Here is a 21,442-nt window from a genome sequence, read left to right on the forward strand (position 1 = left end):
GCAGAGAAAACGAGTTTCTTCTGAAACCCGAGCTGTTTGGGTTTCAACGTCGTCGACACGCCGCGTCGATGTAAATGCACTTTGTAGTTTAGGGTTTTATGTTGTTAAAAATGTTTCCAGAGATTCTTTCACATGCAAGCAACATGCTTCCCAGGTTGTTAAAACAAGAAATGTAAAAAGTGTTGAACAATATTTAGGACTACAACATGTGAAAACATGACATAAGTCATACAATTAAGTTAAATGAAAAGAAAAAAAAACATTTATTTAATTATTATCATGGAAAAATAAGGTCCAAATTTTTGAGGGATGACTGCACTTGTGCATGTTGTCCAGCAGAGGGAGTGCTGTAGCTTGTCGCACTTCTTCAGGCCTTCTTTACTCTGAAAATGAAATTTGTAAATTTACAATAACATATTTTTCAATAAAAAAATGTAATAATTATTACGTTAAAAATTATTTGCCCCCCTCCCCCTTGTATTGTGGTTGTCTTGCTACAGTCACAAACTTCAGCGTATTTTATTGGGATTTAATCTTCTGAACCAACACAAAGTGGCACATACCTGAAGAAGTGGAAGGAAAATAATTCATTGTTTCCAAACTAAGTTGATACTTTGAAAAACCCACCTTTGTCTTAGCTTCCAGTCTTCTGCGGTCCACCAGCTCTGCATGTTTACTTACTCTTTCCAAAATAGCCTAAGCTGAGTCAGACTGGACACAGAACCTCTGTGAACATCAGTTTTCAAGTCTTGCTACAGATTCACAATTTTTATTTAGCTCTAAACCAGGTGTCTGCAACCTTTAACAATACAAAGAGACATTTCTGTCTTCAGTCTGGCCAAACAAAACTTATTTATAGATGCAAAATAAGTTCATTTAAAGTTCAATTCATTTAAACTTTAAAATTTAAAGTTTAAATTAATATTTGGGGGGGGAAAAAGAAAACTTTCATTTTTGATAAATATTTACTGTAGCAAATTGTTGTAATTTCTATTTTTAGATTTTAAAACAAATAAAAATCTGAAAACCTTTGCAAAAAGAGGATGGATAGATTTTCTTCCATCAGACGTCGACGTAGCTAAATAAAAGCATATCGTTTCCAAGCTTGTGACAAGAAAACTAGATTTAAATAATGTAACTGATACTTCCAGTTTGAATGCAACTAAAACATGCATTTGTTTATTTAAAAACATTACTTCATTTTTAGTCAGAGTTTTAATGAGTCACTGTGGAACACCCAAAGAGCCACTTGCGGCTCCAGAACCACAGGTTGCAGACCACTGCTCTAGACTTTGACTAGGACATTCTAACACATATTAACATGCTTTGATTTGAGTTACCCTGGTTGGATGTTTAGGGTCAATGAAGCTCTTCAAACCGGTTTTCTTCCCGGTTTTTACTGTATTTTAGCCCCATTCATTCCCACAGCCGTAAAAACGTCAGGAGTTTCATTTCAGACACTGCTTTGTGTTGGTCTATTCATATAAAACACACTGAAGTCGCTCAGATCTCTTCCAGTGATCTGAAACCTTCTCAGAGTCTAATTGCCTCAGCAGTGGGAGGGCGGGGGGTCATGAATCTGACCTTTCCTGCCGGTTGCAGATTGAGAGCCACAAGCTGAGCTTCCGTGAGACGGCCAAGGCACGCACCGACCACGGCGCTGAGATCATCTCCCTGGAAGACTCGCCCCAGCAGCTCAGCACCGTGTCGTCCTCCGGCAGCATCAACATGACCGACTCCCCGCAGCTCTCCACGCTGGCCGACCAGGTGTCCGCCTCGCTGGCCAAGCAGGGCTTGTGAACGTGCCCCGTCCCGCCCCCGCTCCCGCTTCCTGCTCCACCTGCACCACACCACCACGTAGAGGAGTTGTATAATGCCTTCCTCATTACTTTCACTGGACTTTTTTTTTAAAGATACCCATCACTGTTTGTCCTCCACTAACCTCTTAAATTTACTGAGGCGTTTCTTTTTAGTGAAGAACAAAAAAAGAAAAAGATCTGAATAGCAGGTAGGCCAAACTGTATTGATTTCTCTCTGTGGTCTTCTTGCAAAAATACTTAAACCTTTTGTAGTAAATATTTAGGAGTTAAAGCATCCAGCTGAGCAAAATTTCCCCAGCGAATCCGAGCGAATTGTTTCATCCCAACGCGTCCTGATGAAAAAAAATTACTTGGTTTCCTGTCACAGACTGTGAACCTTTACCAGTTTCCCTTCGATGGGTGTTCACTATTTTTTTTTTTTTAGATACACAGAACATGAGCCTTGAGAGAGGAGGGCAAATCCAACTCTTTAGCTCCAGTTTGATATAAAGGAACAGTGACGGGCTCTGATGAAGGTTTGGGAGGAAAAAATGTCAAAAGAAAAAGTAGCAAATTTCTTGTCTAGACAGAAAAATGTCTTGCAGACCTCTCTGCTTTCTTTGCTTTGTGTCCCGACATGTGCTGCGCCTCCAGCTACAGTAGGTGACCGCGGTCGGTGGTGTGGCAAAAATAAGACCACTGAGGAGCAAAGGGAGACGCTGCCTGAGCTTTGAAGCTAAAAGGAAAAACTAAGTTCACCCACTGTCTGAACTTAGACGTTCATCCAGACATGTGACACCCATACCTCAGTTCACCAGTCAAAAGGATTCCTCAGCTTGTCTATACTCCTTCGCAACGCGACATTACAGGAAATAAATTCATGGCTCGAGGCCTTAAGTGTAATTACATTTTGTGCATTTGGCGTTTTTACGATGTTTACAGATTTGATGACTTTGGGAGTGCAGATAAGCAGTTTATCACTGCAGCTATTACTATCTTTTATCTTTGCAGCAGCCATATTGAGTTTTGACAACACCAGGTGTCAAATAAATGGAGAAATCTGAAACTTTTTTTTATACAAAAGAGCATTGCAAACTTTAATTTTAGAATAGCGGGGAAAAAGTCAGAATTCTGTCTTTAATCTCAGAGACTGACTACTACTTTCTAAAAAGTTTGACAAAAACAAGTTTAGTTTTTTGTCCGTAAGCCTCTTCCGTATTTTGAAAAGGTAGCTGGAATTGTATGGCAGTGAACTATGTGATATTTTGGGACATAGAAGAAATATCCTGCCTACTTTATGATAATTTGGCTTGCCATAAATACTGAACACGTAATCTTACCATATTGACCCAAATGTTACATCGAGCAGACAGTTAAAATGAATATCTGAGCGAACTGCGGGTGACAACAACCTTTCTGCGTCTCATATTGTCAACACAAAATATCCTCAGTGGTTTTATTCCTGGCACACCATCTTCAACAAAGGCGACTGGAAAGTTTGCTGGACTTAAAAAAAAAAAAAAGAAGAAAAAAAAAAGAATGGCTAGGAAGTTTGGTTCGCGTTGGGCCAGTTTTATAATCGTATTCTGTGCATATATGACATGTATTTGATATGAACGGACATTTGTATTGTGCCTGCTACTGTCAGTGTTTCTCTTTTTCTTTTTTTTCTTTTTTTACTGCTCCTATTGTACGTGTGCTACAGCTTGATTTATGGGAAGAAAACCTTAATACAGGATTAAAGGGAGGGACTTTATTGTGTGCAGTATTTAAACCACAGTAAGCACCAAAATAATCAGAACAAGGATAATTACTAATTTAAAAAAGCTCAACGTAATAAGGAGCCCATAAAGGCTTTACTGGAAGTAATTTAAGGTATTATTTCAAACTCTTATGAAATGAAATTGGAAAAATAATCTGTTGTTGCCAAGTAGATGGGTGGATGAAGGGGTTTGTGTGTGCACTGCATCATTAAGGTAAGCAAAAACAAACTGTAAAGCAACAAGTTCACCTCTTCAGGCACTTTATCAATACCTCTGCACGTCGCCACTAACCAGGAAACGCACATCGTCTGCATCCCTTTAGATTCACATGCATACACTTCAAGCACATTAAACCTTAAAACAGCTGATTTTATACATTTAAATGGATGTAAATCCTCAAAATGATTCACATTCCCAATGTTATTTAAACACCTATAAGGTTTCTGAAATTTAAACTCAAGACTAAGCTGGTAGTGGTTAACTAGGAAGAACATTTTGTTTTTAATTCCCTAAAAAAAAAAAAGGGCCAATTTTGGAGATAAAAATGCTTAACTTTTGGCTTTGATTACTCAAATGTTTGTTTTGTCAAATGTTCCAATTGGTCTGCTAGAATTGCATCACCGGTGATCACAAAGACCTCCAATTCATTAGATGGAAAAATGTGGGTATATTTAAGCTCCAAAGATGATACATTTAAGGGTTTATGACACCACAGAAACCCTGCATATAGTTTGATGCCAAGGCTCAGTTCTTCAGCTGCTGTTATTTTCTGCCAGGAAAACATCATTTTAGACTCCCCAATTCTCCCGTGATCCATTTTGGCACTAATGAAACATTCTTGCATGCTTTTAATGTAAGAGACAGCCGTCTGCTTGTTGCCTCCCTTTCACAGATTGGTCTCCTGGTGTACCCCATTTGTATCTGCTCCGGACTTTTTTGGAAGGGCGTGCGAATAACAAGGGTCAAAACTCAGCAGACGCGTAGAACTCCAAGGTGTGCTTGCAACATTATCTGCATGCTGACGTCTTTAGTTGCAGTAGACCACGTTCCGTCTCCAGAGATCAGTCAGAAACGAGGTGGAGGGTATGAGACCTGATCCCCCAGCGTGCCGTGAAGAGGTTCCTGCAGTAACAACACTCGCCTTTTGTTTTGTTTTTGGTTACTTCTGACGCTGTACAGACGTGGAAATGTGATTGTTCTCGTTATTGTGCATTGATCAGTAACTGGTTTATGATGATTCTTGTTGCTGTATATCTGTATTTGAAATAAACGCTGCAAAGTCACACTCGCGTCTGAATGAACCTCGAATGAATGACCAAGACGGGAACAACGGTGCCAAGTTAAACATAAATGTTTTAATGGTACTATTTACAAGAAAGAAAACAATTCTGCTTTTTGATTAGGTTATAACTGCTGCAACAATCGAACAGGTACATTGACATCTTAACTACAAAAAAAAGAAAAAAAAAAAAGAAAAACAGAACGGTTGTGTACAAAGGAGGCGGAAAATGAAAACAACCATAGATTTTTTTTTCTTTTTTTGCATAGCAATTGGTTACGTAAAGTGGAGGAGGGATGAGGTGAGAGCATAATTACAAGGATGTGAAAGTGGAAAAAAACAAAATCTGGCTTTGAACTGATCATTCTGAGGAAAAGTGTCATTAAATTACTGTCCAGAAAGACCTGAGCTCGGGTGGCTTCTAATTGAGAGCTGCTACATTTTAAATGTTTAAAATCTTGTTTAAGCTGAAACAGAAACCATAAAGGGGGAAGAAGAAAAAAAAAAAGCACAGAGGTTATCGTGTTTATGTCGCCACAATTTCATTTACAGCCACAACTGTTTGCAAAGGAGTGAGATTAGCTTTTAGGATTACTGGTGTGATAAGACTAACATCATCTTTTTTAGTTTGTTTTTATTTTAGCATGCAGGCAACTTTCTGCCGGGCAATTGCTCAAACCTGAACATAAAAATAGAAAGCAGCTCCCGGGTCTGTGCCGTCACCCTTTTTTTTCTTCTTTTTTTTTTTTCTAAAACAGAACCGGCGGTGGGAACCTGTGCAGCGAGACGGGAGCTCTCCGAAGAGACTGTAGGAATGATTTTACTCTTCAAATAAAAACAAATTAATGCGTTACACACTGAAACAGACAGAACGAGATCAACAAAACATGTCAGGAATGGGAAAAAAACAAACAAAGAAAGCAAACCAGCAGAACTAGACTTGGCAGTACGAGAAGTGCTCTGGTGATTTCAGGCGACCTCTAGTGGGGGAGGAGGGAACCACATCTTAAATGTACCTGTTTATGTGGATGAGGAGCAAGAGGAAGGAAGTAGGGAGGTTTTTTTTTTTGTTTTTTTTGTTTTGATATTTGTCACTCCACTAAAAATGTACATGGGGATTTACAAGCAAACTAGTCAATAGAAAACACCCTTTGGCCATATGTTGAGGAGTCGCTACATAGTGCGCTACAAGTGTACACGCGACATGAACACCACTAAGCCCCCATGTACATTGTTTAGCCTACTACAGAACTCACTTTTTGTAATGTGTTGTTTTATACTTTTTTTTGTTTTTTACATTTATCGTTTTTTTTCCCTGTGACAAAAACAAGTGAAGGGAAAGGCTTCTATCTCCATAATGTTCACTAAAAACTGTGAAAGTATCAGACTGATGTTTGAATATCAAACAACAGGAACCCATTTAACATCTTATTCAGCTTTGAGGTTCTGCTTGTTAATGCCAGAGAGGAGCCGTGTGGGGCGGGGGAAGGGAAGGGGGCGCCTCCGCCTGTCTGCCACTCATCGGTGGGACGAGGCCCTGAGCTTGGGGCCGCCGTCGTCGTCGTCACAAGGCAGCTCCGAGTCGTCCGAGTCCAGACGCCCGTAGGCGGACGATCGGCACCCTGAGATGCTGCGGGCCCTCGGCCTGATTGGTTGGTCGCTTTCGGGCTCTGGGGCCGGGTCTTCTGGCAGGGGGAAGTTGCGGCGTTCCCACGGCGCTACGGTCTGGAAAATATAAACAGAAGTCAACGATGGCACCAGAATTGTTTTTACTAATGCTGATTAAACTTGGGTCAATCAGTCAGACTAGGGTAAATTGGTAAGATAGTACAAGCATGTCGCTCTTTCAGATATACTTGCAGGGTGTGCCTTATTTAAATAAAACACAAGCATGGCGTTTTGTAATTTTAAAACACTTTCCTGACACGCAGACTTTAGAGCAAGGGTGTCCTTTTTCTGTTTTATCACGAGAGACAAGATGGTGAAAATCAAGCAAATCAAGCAAATAAAGTAGTCCAATTATTTTGTTTTTTTTATTGTAGGGATGGGATGACTAAGATGCCACTGTTGTAGAGTAATGGACATTTGCTGTATTAAAATGACGGCAGCAGGTTTCCAAAACTTTTTGGCTCGAATGAACAAATTTATTGTCTGTGTCAGAGCAGGATTTGGGTCACTTTCTTTTAAAACGCTTGCAGAATTTAGACAAGTTTAATTAATTGGATAAAAGCTGATCTGGGTGCAGCAAAGTCGACTTTTCAGTAAAAGTCTCTGGATAGACCTGGTTCTATGTAATAGTGATGATGTGTCTAGCAAAGAGTATTTAGTTTTAATATCAATGCTATGTTCATCTATCTCATTATATTAACTATAACTCTGATGAGCAAAACAAAAACATGGATGTAAATTTGCCGAGCCACTTTTTTTTTTTTTTGTCTTACCCGTTCCTCAAAGGTAAAGTCGGGCGTGGAGCACCGAGTGTCCTCATTGGACAGCAGCCGGTGGGAGTCGCGGGAACAGGGAGTCTGGGGGTTGGACGAGGCGTCGGGGCTGGGGGGGCTCATGGGCGACGGCACGTGGCTGTAGTCGTGCAGCGAGGGGCAGTGGCCGGGGTCCGGCGATGCGGGCTGAGGGGTGGGCGGGTTGGTCCCACACAGCAGAGGCGTGGTCCGTCCATCCACAGATTTGTATGACCTGAGAGACACGAGTGTTGGCGTCACGTGACTCGGACACGAGAAAGCTTCGGGTGGCGGGGGGACCGACTCACCTGCTGCCCCTGCGTTTAGCCGGAGCCAGAGCCATCCAGGTCCAGCGGGAGCGCTCCTGGTCCTCATAGGGCTGGTGGAGCTGGATGAAGGCGCTGTCCGTCAAGTCCTCCACCTGCAGGCCAACAGCAGCCAATAAAAACGCCGCTACGTCTTCAGAAAGCTGCCCTCCACATTTTTTAGATTAGCTCTTTATTACAGTGGTAGCTTGTATTGTTTTTATACATCTATAACAGTGATTTCACTTTCATATGAAATATGATTTTTTTTTTGGAACAGATACTTGAACTTGACAGATTGTGAGGATATGTGAGGAGGCTGATTCTCAGATGTTCTCTGTGTGATTTAAATGAAATGTAAAATGAAACCCTGTTTTATTGTCCTTTGAATATGATTATCAGAAATGAATCGCACAACTGCAGTGATTGTGCTCATCCTTTTACAGTTCAAAGAACAATGCTTTTGTCTCCAACTCAGGAATGAAGAATATTTTATTAGGAAATGTCAGAAATCACGACTCAACCTAAATTAAAGCACTAACACATAAATTCAAAACACTTCAGGAATCATTTATGACTAAAAGCAGATGTTTGTCTCTCCTGATGAACAGTTTATCGCAGGCTGGTTAATACATTCCATCTTTTTTAAATTAAGATGTTGGTAAACTTTGCTGAAAATTAGATCTGCTGTTAAATTGGCTCCTTATTGTTTTTCTCAATTCAATTATATCTGTTCTAAATACAAGAAGAAAAAAAAATGCTGGCACTTTTCCTGGATTTATATTTCTGTGATTAACTAGAAACATTTTAAATCCCTGGAGAAAAAAAAGGCTATTAAAGGTTATTAGAAACATTCATCTCATCCAAGTCGGTTAAATATTTGACCACCAGGTGTCACTGTTTGCTCAGTTGGAATACAAAGACTTTCTCCCATAAACTTCAGATTTAAATGATTACAACCAAACTGAGAGCCGTAAAACTGAGCAGGAGTGCCTACCTCTCGCTCGTTCTCCTCTGCTGTTATCGGCTGAGAGAAAATGTCCACCGATCGCCAACTAGTGGAACAACGAGATATGTTGAGCACAGAAAACCTGGCAGCTGGTGAGGATAAGCAGAGTCAGAAGTGACAGCAGGAGCCGGTTACCTCGGAGTGAGGATCTCTTTATACTGCAGCTTCTCCACCCGGGTGGTGGCCGCCACAGACATGGGGATCACTATGTTGTTGATGTCGAAGGAACTCTCACCACGCCTCCTCTTGATTGGCTGCTGCTGAAAGATGGGAAAACATCGACAAATGTAGCAGCGTTGTTCTTGACACAAAGAGAACATTTTTAAACTGTCAGTTTGATTTCAAGCCTTCAAGGGGCATTAATTATGTTTAATGTGATTTTTTTTTAAGGAGCTCTGAACACTTCGATTATTGTGGTAAAAACTTTAGACAGAAACTTAAAAAGATGTATTAGGGAAAAAAAAATGTGTTGAGGTTAAACTAGAAACAGCTTGGCTCCTATAGCCAAATCAACTGGATGTTTACGTTTTTCTTCTTGCGCTCCACCACCAGAAAAAGTGAAAACCACAAGCAGTTTCAGTTTGAGTCTCAGTCTCAACTCAGGTTGCTTTTATCAGAAACTTTCAGGCGGTCTCTACGCGTTCGTGATCTGTGTACAGTTTGAAACATTTACAGTAAAGCTGCGCCCCATCCAGCCTGAAGCTTTTAAATCAGGGGTGAACCACTTGATCTGCAGCATCCTGAAACTACATTTTTAGGCTTTTACTGCAGAATTGAAGAAAGGTCAAGATCCCTCCGACATTCAGACTTAAAAACAAGACAGCTGCGCTGAGTGTTGACAAAAACAGATATAAATAGTACATGTTTGGGTGATTCTGAAACTAACCGAGTCTAAGAACAAAAACATTTACAAAACATTCAAAACAGACATTTGGTTTATGAAACTATAATTAGGTTGTTTTTTTTTATTTGTTAAACTATTGTCTCTAGCACATGTTCAAGTACCAGAGGGCAGAACTTTAGTCAACTATAGAGGTGGTAAAGATTTAGCTTTAAAAGAATAAGTTGCTAATGTGCAACTATCATACCAAAGTTTGCTTCCTGTTTGTTCAATACCTTGTACATTCAAGACTAAGCCTCATTTGCATGTTTTTACACTGAGCCTTTTGAAGTGGATTTACTCCTTAATGATTCAGTAGATAACTTTCATAAAAATTTATTTCTTAACATAATAGTTAAGAATGTCACCATGTCTTTTGGTGGAATAAGTGACAGAATCTGTGTGTGGTGGTGGGGGGGGGGGGGGGTTGTGTGTTTACCGGTGTGCTGGGGACGCTCTGGCTGCCGGCGCCCAGCTGCGTGGACGTATCTGACGACGTGGACAGCTGGCGCGTCAGCGGGCTGTGGAGCGACGGGTGCATGTTGGCCAGTGTTGTGCAGGGACTGCTTGTGTCCAAGAAAAGCTTCGGGGAAGCTATGGGGAAAAGACGCACGGATGTAGGAGATGGAGAGGTGTTTTAACCTTTGGTTTGTATTGACGTGTGTGTCGGGGTGGGGGGGGGAACTCACTGTCAGCCCTGTCCAGCGAGTGCTCTCTTAATCTCTTGCGGCTGTAGTTCTTGTCGTAGGGTCCTAACGGAGTGGAGAGGGTGTGCAGTCGCTCGGTTTTGCACCCACCCTGGCTGTCGAGTCTGGGCATGGTCAGTATGGCGCTGCTGCTGCTGTTACTGCCCATGCTGCCATCAACTGTCCTCTGCTTGTCAATGCGATTCTTACAGTGGCTCAGTCCTGCGACACCAACCACGAAAACGGGCATCTTAAAAACTTTAAAGTATTTAAAGTCCTGATTTGTTGGGTCTACTTCCTGTTGGTCCTGTTGTAGGGAAAGCAGCATTTCCCCCTAACAGTTAGCAGAAATGTATGAAGCAAACAGTTCTGAGTAACATCATGTCCTGGGTAGCATTTCTTAGAAAGCTTTTTCTAAGAAATAAAGTTACTGTAGAAACGGGCTTTAAAATTATCCAACATGTGAACAAGTTTAATTTTTTTTTTTGTTGAGACTCATATTTGAGGTTTTTTCCCTCGCAGATCAAGGATTTACAACACAAAACCGATGAGATTTTATGACATACAGTCATTAAAAAAAGAGAGCAACTATACTAATATTAACATATCACTTATTCAAACTTCCCTGAACTGTAACATCATCAGCAACACTTTAGTGCATCAAATCATTTATATTGTTAGAAACAAATCAACATCCTGCAGGAAATACTGAGACGCCTAAATATCTACATTTGTCATGAAAATCAGATAATGTCATCTAGTAACAACAGTGTTATTTTAAAGAATATTTAGTGTATGGTGTAATGTCTAAACATAAAGGACCTGGCTATAAATTAAGGTAAAAAAAAAAACCCGAATTCAGGTTTATTGGAAACCCCGGTACTCACTGACTGCCATGAGGGAGCTGGTGAACTTGTGCTTCTCTTTGGATGAGGAGAGCTTGTGTTTAAGCGACAGCTTCTTCAGGGGTTTGCTCCTCTCCAGCGACTTCGACTGCCACTGGCTCTTCATCACCTGCTGCAGACGAAGGCCCACAGAAACATCTGGGGAAGATCGAATGAAGGAGGTCAAACCGGGATGATTTTATTTTATCAGCAAGATTCCTCGTATTCATCTCCCACACGATAGGAGGAGTCATATTTTATCCACAGGAGAAAAAATATGTTCTCAAACCATCACAAAACTTTAATTATTCATAAATAGCCCATGATTTGCTCCAGTAGTAACTACTCAATTACTCAGCTATTTCACGAGAGGAGAAAAAAAAAAAAAGAAAGCTGAAAATGTTGTCTAAGAATTTCCTGCCTGTCTGCCTCTTTACGGCCACTCCCTGCCTGCCTTCCTCTCCAAGATGTAAAGTAGGAAATGACTGCATAAACTTCAGCGCTGCACTGACCGTCAGGGAAGGAGAGGATGGGGTGGACGCCAAGATCCAGCCTTGACAGGCGCTCCAGGGTGGGAAGCTCGTACTGGGGTTCCTCTCTGGGGGTGGGCCAGCCACCACACATCACACAGCTGGGGTTCACCCTGCAGCTACACTGCGTACAGCTGCTCCTCGGGGTCTGCCAGGCGACAACACAGGGGCTAGTTAAAGACCGCTTTATTCATACACACAATTCATCATACACATCATATATGCAGTCAGAGCAGCTAATTTGATTTTTGTCCTGGCAACATAGAAAGGCATAGAAAGGTGATTTTTTTTTAAATCTGGATTCCTGCAAGTTTCTGTAACTTCATTGTAACATTACAAACTAACTTTTCAACACAATCTTTTTTTAAACTGAAAGGACGACAAAAATAGGCTTGTAGCCTAAATTAATAAAATCAGTCAGGATAAAAGTCTTAAGTTGGTATTTTTTAGCTCTGACAATGTTTAAATGATAGTTTTCACTAATTTAATGGAACCATCAACTTCAATTTGTGTTTTCCTCCTGAGCCAAGTCACTGGAGACGTTTTACATCGTAGCCAACTCGCTTTGTTGCATTCTTACCCCATACAGTAAAAGCTTGGTTACAGTTACTGATGACCATCTGAAAATCACTGTTATTGAGTCAAGTCTTGTTAAAATTAAATTTGCCCATAACGAAGACGCTGGTACAAGATGACGCAAGTAAAACATGGGTCGTTTGTCTAAACACGCAATTTTAAGACATGAAGTCAGTTTTGCAAATGAGTTTCCCAGTGAAGTTAAATATCTAGAGATTAATTTTCGACAATAATCGCTTCTCTGGTTCATGAGATTTTGACTTTTGTCACAACGTAACATTAACACATTGTAACGTAACATTCATTAGCAACAACTGAACTAATGAATGTTTCCAACGTATTAAGAAAACAAGCTGATGCATGAATTGATCTGAAAACTTTCAGGAAAACACTTAAAAGTGCAATTGTAAGATCCTCCTGACATTTGGCCATTGTATTATTTGAATAATTACAAATTGATCAAATGCTGAACAAATGTACAAATTTAAGACGTACCTAAACATAATAAAAACCTATGGTTGAAATTACAGACATATTGTAATTTCAATACGTCTGTAATTGAACTCGACATGATTATGTTTCACTTTGTAAAGTCCCTGCAGAAAACCTGCAACCTTTAAAACCGTATAAAAAGATGCATTTGCAAACTCATTAAATCAGTGACAAAGGTTCACAATTAACTCACTTCTCAATTAAAACCCGAGAGAGCGATCGCCCTCTTTTGTTGTTCGATTCACAATGCAGAGTTTTCCATACACAAGTCAGTCATTTCTTGTTTACTCAGTTATTAGGTTACAGGCCAGAAGGCACTCATCAAAGTGCAGTGGAACAACACAAGACGCTGTGAGAACAATGGTGCATTCACTGCCGCTGAATGAGCATCAAACACTAGAAGATTTTAACCAACAAAAGCCGATTCTCTGAGTTTTTAAAGCAAACGTATTGAATAAAAAAAATGACGGATCAAAATTATCCTGCATTAAAGTTCGACAGCAACAAATCAAACAGGGCTCGGTCGGGTAGACCGGCTCACCTTGCCATTGAGGTTCGTCACCGTGTTCGGCTGAATGAGCCGCCGCCGCCGGCAGCCAATGAGCGGCCGCGTACGCGCCGCCACACACGTGCTGTCGTAGGCTGGCTGGAGCTTGCCGTCTGCGCTGTCCGCCATCCTGCCGCAACAAAGAAGGGAGACGGGTCATCAGGAATGCCTACACCATGGTTTTATTAAAACTTTTTCTGCTTTAACGCAACATCTGGCCATGAAGTTACATCTGGTCCAGTCAACATCCAGTTAACATTCCAACTAGGATAAAAATAGCTTAGAAATTTCCCGAGTGGAACTGATCTCTAGTTTTGTTTTAAGATTTGGTTGACAGATTTTGATTTAACTGGCCTATAACAAGCTTCTGGAAGTTGAGTCGTCGGAGCTTTGTTCTGCATAATCAAAAAAACACCCAGGAAAGTGTTCGCCATGGTGACAACAGGCGGACGACGTCGGGCTGAGAACAAAATCGCACAATTTTTGTCATGCTACTGAAACAATGAGAGCCGACTGTCGGTACTTCGACCATGCAGGCCGTTAATGCCAAGACAGAGGAAAATGAAAAAAAAAAAAAAAAAAAAAAGAGCTGCATAAACTGAGCTTTGAATCTGAGAGAAAGTTGCACCATTACAAAAAAATATCCCACTTTATGAATCAAACCACATTTCTCTAACCTTTGGTTTTCATTTCATAATCTCCTCATTTATCAAAGAAAATTGAGTGAAAATTGACCTATTTTAGTCTTCCACCACTTTATCGTTTATGTGCCTTATTATGTGCCACTTCCTCATGATATAACAGTTGAAAGCAGTTATGAATAATGTTTGTTTTCCTCAAAGTAGACATTTTAAAGGAGCATTTTTAAACACCTCGGTTCCAGGTCCGTGTTGTAATGACCGAACCGTCAGCCTGAACCCCGTTTAATCAGCTCATCCAAATGAAAGCAGCCGTTTTCTTTATTAATTACAGCCCTGCTCTTTAGTCATGACAAGTCAAGATGTGGCCTGTAAAACAAGCCCTGAGACCTTCCTGCTGATGAACAGATTCAGAGTCTAATCACTGCGGCTCTCGGTAACATCAGCATCTGATAATTACACATCCATTACTGCGGACAACCCGCTCTTCCATTTCTCAGAAATCTCAACATGAAGGTAATGATTAGCTGTACCTGCTGAGGACGCCGTTCACTGGCTGCCCGTTCTGACCTTTCCACGGGCCCTGCTCTGTGCCGGTGACGTGGGCGGGGCTCGTGTTGTCCAGCCGTTCTGCACCAACATCCTGCGTCGACAGATAAGACAGAAACCAGTTGTGACTACACCTCGGCGCGTTAACTGGAACAGCCTGACCCCGCAGCGCCCAGCCGGGCCGGGATATTTAAGGAAACGACATAACAGATGAACCGAACCATCCCCGTCCTGAATTATTCAGACAGATTTGTTAAAAGGGCTGGAATCTCCCAAAGCTAAAAAATCTGCTCTCCATCAGAATTTGCGGCTTGCTCTGCTTCACAAGCTTTTAATGGTCTTTCAAATGAGAAATGTCTTCACAATGACACCAAAAGCATGCAGTTGGGAGCTTAAAATGAGAAACTGCACCAAGAATAAGAAAAACAAACTGTTCTCTACTTTAAACCGAGAGAATGGGAACACACACACACACACACTACTTCAGGGCCACATTCTTTCAAACAATTCCAGTCGAGGCAAAGAGAAGCACATTTTGAGACAAATTGACAAAAATTGCTTGTGTAAGAATGCTGAAAGAGCTTTTTTTTTTTAAAATTGAGTTTATTGGTTGGAAGCTAAGGGAAAGAAAAATCCTTTCCTTCAGACGCTTATTTCCTTTCCATGTTTTCTTTGATTTAGAGAAACAAGCACGTTCATTGTTTCTCACCATCAGGGAAAAAAAACTTGTGGAGAGGAGTCAGCAGGAAGTCTTAGGTTTACATACTAAAATAAAACACAGAACGAGGTGCTGCTCAACTCAAATATTTAAAAAGCTAGTTTGCATTATGACCGAGCTCGTCAGTAAAACAAACATTCTCAACAGCTGCAGGATGCAGATCTGATCTGATTAGTCCTAACATTTAGCACACTTTTTAAGTTTAAGCACCTTAGTTTAAACTGATTTACAACTTCGCTGGGGTTTCGGCGAGATAAAACAGATTGGAAGACACACCAAATGAAAAAAATGATTAAAAAAAACACCAGGCAAAACAGAACAGCCTAATTAAACTAGAATGGGGTTTTAAGAGAAGCTATCTGTGATAACACAGTCGGCCTTAAGAAAGACTTTCAGTTTTAATCAAAAACAATAACGGTCAGAGTTCAAAGGTTTATTGACAGCACTTTATGATTATTGCTGAATGCTACATGAGTCACTTTGCCTGCAGCTCCTCTCAGAGGAACCTTAGAAGATCGCAGGTGCATATTAAATTTCAATCTAAAAGTTATTAGTTTTATTATAAGATACATCTAAACAATCATTTTATTTTGGATAATTACATCTACACTACATTGGAACATTACATATCACCACTACTGGCTGTAATAATAATAATTATAAAGATAAAGATAACAAAAAGTTTTTCCATCAGGACATCACCTGTCCACCCTACCAAAGGTACCAAGACCGGATCTAAACCAAGACAATCTATGGAGTATTGCAGAGATGAAAATGAGCAACACCAGATAAATTAAAAGAGATGAGCTGAATGCTGCCGTTAGAGCAACCTGGCCTTGCTCAACACCTCAGCAGAGCCTCAAGCTGATTACCTCTATGCCACACTGCACTGATGCAGTTATTTATGCATAAGGTGTACTGGGTGTGCATTCTGTGCAGTACAGACACATTTCAGCTCACATCTATGCTAAAAATAATTTTTTTAAGTCTTCTCACATTTCAATAACATTGAAGTGTATTGAAATGCACCTGTAAGTTCAACCTCAGAGAATGAATACTTCTGAAATTCATTTCTCATGACAATGATAGGACAGAAGTGGCCTGTACTTGCATAGAGCTTTATCAAGTGTAGAGACTAGATAAAAGCCCTTTACACTACATTCAGTCATTCACACACACACACACACACACACACACACACACACACCCACACACACACACACACACACACACACACACACACAGCTGGAGATGAGCTACATAGTAACCATAGCAGCAGGCAAAGTGGGTGAAGAGTTTTGCTAAAAGACAACGACAGACGGAGCAGGGATTTGAACTGGCAACGCATCAGTGACAGGAAAAACTCCTACCACAGTTGCCCCAATGATTTCAACCATACACCAAACAGAAAAAGTCGACTCAAATGCTGAATTTGACAAAATTCACTGTAATGGCAAACATATTGTGGAAGTGAACCAACAAAGGCAAGGCTTTGCTGAGTGCTGTATCCAGATATAATTTTAAGACATGATACTACATAACATGATGCACTCTAAAATGTTAGCCAAATAATTTCTGTTTATCCATAATAAAAATAAAAAAAAATCTGGTTTATTTTAAAATTAGGAAAATGCATAGTGATAAACTGTGGTTGTTTTGAATGAACAAATATTAAATAAAGATGATTTTCTGGCGATACTGGGTTAGCTTAAATGAAACAACCGGAAGCCAATTTCTTCTTCAATCAAGTCGTGAATCCTCATGTGCCATTTGTAACAAAGCCGTGCAAAACCAGGAAAAATAAAGAGACACGTTTGCCATTTTAACACAAATCCTTGAACTGGTAGGAAAGGATTTTGCTCCGATACAAGGTCGGCAGTATAAACACTGAAACCTGTTAGTTACCTGAGCATTTACAGCCTCCGTCTTCACTTCGGTGCCAGCTGTGAGCACAGCGCTGGGGGCAAGCCCTCCCAACTCTACAGAACCCTATGGATCAAACAGATGTGTTCAACTTTAACCACAAAAAGTATACCCATTAGGATATTCGTGTTAAATATCACAATAAAAGTATACATGCTAAAATACACTTCCAATTTCCTCCCTGTTCTCTACTGTTAAGGTGCTTCAAGTCACTCCTGACAAGAATAGTCGGCAGCTTCACCTGTGTCTGGTGAGAACAGTGAGACTCCGAACAACAGACTCAAAATACTACTGCCATGCAAACCAAATTTCATCATATTCAAGGCAAATTTAGTCATATCACTATATGCAATATTAATATCAAAGAACTTAATGACACTTTATTTGTAGAAAATTATATTCAAAGTGTCAAAAGATGGAGTCAAACCTAACATGATAATGCTTAGAGCTCAGAGATAAAAACACACAGCAAGAGTTAAAAGCGTCTAAGATTTGAGAAATTGATGTGTGATGCAAATGGAGATTTATCATTAAAATATTTAATTATTCCTCTAGTGCATGATTTTCTAATATCATGTAGCCCTACAATACAGGGGTCTAAGAAAGACCAAAATATGCTCAGCATTTTGCATTTGTCATCAACATTTGTGAACACCAAAAACAGCAGACTCCATGTAAATTCCATAGAAAGCGGACAGCCTGCCCTCGCTCAAGATTCCCAAACATTTTCACATCACACATGATCCACAGTGGATGCAGGTTAAAGCTCCAAAGTATAAAGCAGAGCAAATCTGTTACATTCAATCAGGCTTTCTGTTACCTGCTAAAAGTCTAGCTTCTTGCTTCATCAAATCTAACTTTTAATACCTCACCGATACTAAAAATAGCCAAGTCATCTTTCCTCAGCAATAGGTTAAACATCCAAGAGCATTTCTGTTGATGTTAGCCGATAGTGCTTAGTATGCGTTTACTGATCAAGATGCCAAAATAAAAAAATAAAAAATATTTACGACTGAAGTACTAGCTTAAAAATTTACAAATGCAACCCAGATCATTCTAGCTCAGTTTTCTCTTACAAATACTTACCTGGGAAATACACATTTAACTATACAGCCACAAACTACAGCTGGAAACACTGTGTTCTCAGCTGCAAATCTCTTGGATCATGAGTTGGATATTATTGTTACTATTATTATTACTAATCTTGTTTTTTTATTTATTGTTTAGTGTGAAACCTATATACACAACGCTGCTGTTGCATCTGAATTTCCCCTTTAGGCCGGTTTTACTTCTGTAAAAACATCAAAGTCCTCTTCCAATTATCCAGCAGCGCCATGCAGAGACGATTAGGAAGGAAATGGCAGTAACCAACCTTGCTGGCGCGGATTTGTCTGTAGATGTCTGTCTGCTGTCGGATGCGGTATTCCAGGTCCGAGATGTGGGCCTGAAGCCAGTTCCAGTGGCTGATGATACCAGCTCTCTCCATGGTGTAGCGGCTCTCTGCCCGCTTCCATCTGTAGGGGGAGAAAGGGGGAATGTTTACAGCTGAGCCACTTCATGGGACACAAATACACAAAATTCACACTTCCTAAAGTCATTTTTCACACCTGTGGATTTATTAACAGGTTCCAGTAGTTAAGAGGCAGATAGGATCATTGTTTTTAAAGTACTAGTAATACACACTGATCATTAAAGCAGCATTTCCCCCATCAGACTGCAGAGGTCAGTGAATCAGCATTACAGATAACACCCACTAATGACAGCTGCAGGGAGCCTGGACGAGCACTGAAGCCAAAAACAAAAACATTACAACTGCTTTATAGATGAAGAAAAACAACAAAGAAAGGCGGTTTCTGTAACACCGTTATCTTCCATTGTAAACAGTGTGCAAAGCTCATAGCTGGGTACTCCATTTTACCAGTATGACACACAGAATGGGCATTTCAAAGGCAGACATGAGAGGAAAATGTCTGCTCCTGCACCAAAAGGCAGTTACCACGAGGGGAGCTGTTCTTCCAAAATGTAGGCCACAGTGACACTAGCTGAACAATGAAAATAATGACTCAGATGGCAGACAAAGATAGACCTCGTACCCCTGTGCATTCTCTTTCTTCAGAGCTCATCTCTGTTTAAGTCTTCAACAAGGACCCGGTTAGAATCTACAGAGAGCATGCACCGCCGAGAGCAGAGAGGCAAAAGAAGAGGGGTGGAAAATGGGGACAACGGGGGCTGGGAAGCTCTGGCAGTCTGCAGAGGAACAGACGGGCTTTAAAAGCAATCTACAGGCCACAGAGTGCTGGAGGGGGTGGGGCTGGGTCAGGAAACAGAGGAGCATACACTGGGATAACCAATAATCCAAGCAGGGATCCTGCCTTATTGAGAAGCTGATCAGAGACAGTTCCTGTCCCCTAAAAGCAGATGCCAGCCACCAATCAGTTTAATCAAGAACCACTTAATTCCTCCCTTCTTTTCCAACTGCAACATTCGCCCATCTATGACTCGTTTCACTGCAACACAGCATCAAGGAGAACAGCTAACAATTCAGCTGCAGTATTTCCTGCTAGCACCACTTCCTTTTGCTCTTCTACAGACTTAATCCTGTTCTGCTGAGGTAAACAGTCATGCTCTCCTTTCACAAACTACAGGGTGACAGACACTGCGACAATCCTAGGCAACCACACGGCGCGTCAGATAGGTGCACTATTAAAGGTGGTTTATTAACATACATAAGTCATCATGGAGCCTTTTTCCAAAGCAAAACCGATAGGCTGAAGTGTGTTCGGGTTTGTGGAGCTGCTGGCTTTATGGTGTGATTCAGTGAGAGCTGGGTGGACATCTGAGGCAACAGAAGGAGAATGAGCCAGGTGCAAAGTCCCTGAGGGGGGGAGGACTGGAAAATGATCACAGAAATTCATACTGAAACAGAATAATGTGAGCTTAAACTTCTGAAGAGAGAACAGAAAGCAGCATTGACCTGCCTATAAAGAAACCAGGGTTGTCATCAACAGTCAGAGGGTCAAAGACATGATTTATTTCATACGTTGGGGGGAAAAAACAAATCCCTGGCAACCGCTGATTAAAGCAGGATTATTTATGATATTGTTGAACGTTAAAATACTTGAAATTTAGTTTGATTTATTCACCATGATCAAAATTTTCATCGGTTAACCTTAAAATAGGTTAGTGTGTTTGTATTTGGTGAAAGCCAGGGCCACCACATGAAACCATCACAATCCAAGGCAGGAAATGTCATTTAAAGCTAAATAGCTAATTGAGATTTCTGTGCTCGACCTGAGAAGCACTGAAGTGATTTGGGAAACAACTTGGTACTTGGTACTGTTACTGGTGAGGATGAAAAATGACAAAGTAGTGAAAGGACATTGCTCATTCTTAATCTAAAGTGGCAAATGTCTAACATATAGAGATGAAGAATTTGAATATAAACTGAGGTACCAAATCTGCTTGGAATGATAAACAGATTTTTTTTACTACAAGGTCAGGGTTTAGTTAAAAAGCTTTGGTTGCAAACACACTTGGTCATCGGGTAATAGTTATTAATACACTGGGTTTTTCCCAGTGTATTATAAGCCTGGCGGGCCACCAGACTTTACTTGTGTCCCTGCCAGGCTAAACATTGCTTATTTATTTAAGTTTTAAAAACTGTTTGCACTTTTTAAGACTTTATACTTGGTGTTCAGATATTAATCTTCCAATCTTTCAACAACACATCATTTTCAAGTGATATTTTCAAATTTCCTGTTAACTTTAAACATTTTTAACTCAAAAACACAATGGACTGCTGGGTGAATCACTGCCCGAGCGCTCCAACCACCAGGCTTAGCAAGTTTTCTGGGGGAAACCTTGTATAGGTCTTTCTACATTTTACATAACATGTTTATATAGCCAATACAAATATACCAGAACACTTACTGGCCACTACATAAGGTACACTTACTTGTGAACACAAATAGAAACCCATCAAATTGTATGGTAGCAACTTAATGCATTTAGCAGAGTTTTAGTCAAACTCGCCAAAACCAAGTCTAGACTAAGACCAAACATTTAAAAAATCACCTGTGAAAGCTCATTAGCAGGCTGACCACAAACTTACATGTAAGCAGACCCTCAACTACATCCCACTTGTCCATTAAAACTGACCAGCTGCTAAGAAGTTAAAAAAGAAACATCTAGCCAAATGGTAACAGACTCAGCATGAGTTGAGGTGACAAGGAGGTAAAGGATTGAACTCACTTAGCATTTTTTCTTTGAAAATGCTTCTTTCTTGTTTTCTCACTCCTTTCATCTGGCAGATGGGTAACAGTAGTTGAAACATCTACTCATTACAACAAATGCATGTGGAAACAGCGACTTATAAGGCTGCAGGCAAACTTTGAAGCAGACTAGC

At 40.5% G+C, this 21,442-nt stretch overlaps 2 protein-coding genes across 12 annotated transcripts in view; one reads left to right on the top strand and one right to left on the bottom strand.

Moving 5' to 3' along the window:
* mapta (microtubule-associated protein tau a) overlaps positions 1–4,845 on the top strand; it is a 35,171-nt gene extending 30,326 nt beyond the window's left edge. For 7 of the 8 annotated variants that reach the window (XM_088016337.1, XM_088016333.1, XM_088016335.1 and 4 more), the window contains one exon: positions 1,603–4,845. In XM_088016337.1, the coding sequence (XP_087872463.1) occupies positions 1,603–1,800 (198 nt within the window). In that variant the 3' untranslated portion in view covers positions 1,801–4,845. The remainder of the gene's footprint in view (positions 1–1,602) is intronic. The other variant, XM_088016331.1, reaches the window with a different exon arrangement.
* A 52-nt stretch (positions 4,846–4,897) lies between these two features.
* Positions 4,898–21,442, bottom strand: part of LOC106904873 (KAT8 regulatory NSL complex subunit 1) — a 38,733-nt gene continuing 22,188 nt past the window's right edge. For 3 of the 4 annotated variants that reach the window (XM_014969368.2, XM_014969366.2, XM_014969369.2), the window contains exons 3-15: positions 18,410–18,551; positions 17,020–17,103; positions 14,381–14,490; positions 13,204–13,339; positions 11,577–11,742; positions 11,068–11,223; positions 10,184–10,402; positions 9,934–10,088; positions 8,750–8,874; positions 8,603–8,660; positions 7,609–7,721; positions 7,283–7,535; positions 4,898–6,566 (exon numbers count right to left, since the gene is read on the bottom strand). In XM_014969368.2, the coding sequence (XP_014824854.2) occupies positions 6,360–6,566; positions 7,283–7,535; positions 7,609–7,721; positions 8,603–8,660; positions 8,750–8,874; positions 9,934–10,088; positions 10,184–10,402; positions 11,068–11,223; positions 11,577–11,742; positions 13,204–13,339; positions 14,381–14,490; positions 17,020–17,103; positions 18,410–18,551 (1,924 nt within the window). In that variant the 3' untranslated portion in view covers positions 4,898–6,359. The remainder of the gene's footprint in view (positions 6,567–7,282; positions 7,536–7,608; positions 7,722–8,602; positions 8,661–8,749; positions 8,875–9,933; positions 10,089–10,183; positions 10,403–11,067; positions 11,224–11,576; positions 11,743–13,203; positions 13,340–14,380; positions 14,491–17,019; positions 17,104–18,409; positions 18,552–21,442) is intronic. The other variant, XM_014969370.2, reaches the window with a different exon arrangement.

The sequence above is a fragment of the Poecilia mexicana genome, unplaced genomic scaffold (genome assembly GCF_051168715.1).
Source record: "Poecilia mexicana isolate PSO_F unplaced genomic scaffold, ASM5116871v1 scaffold_19, whole genome shotgun sequence".
Taxonomy (NCBI): Eukaryota; Metazoa; Chordata; class Actinopteri; order Cyprinodontiformes; family Poeciliidae; genus Poecilia; species Poecilia mexicana.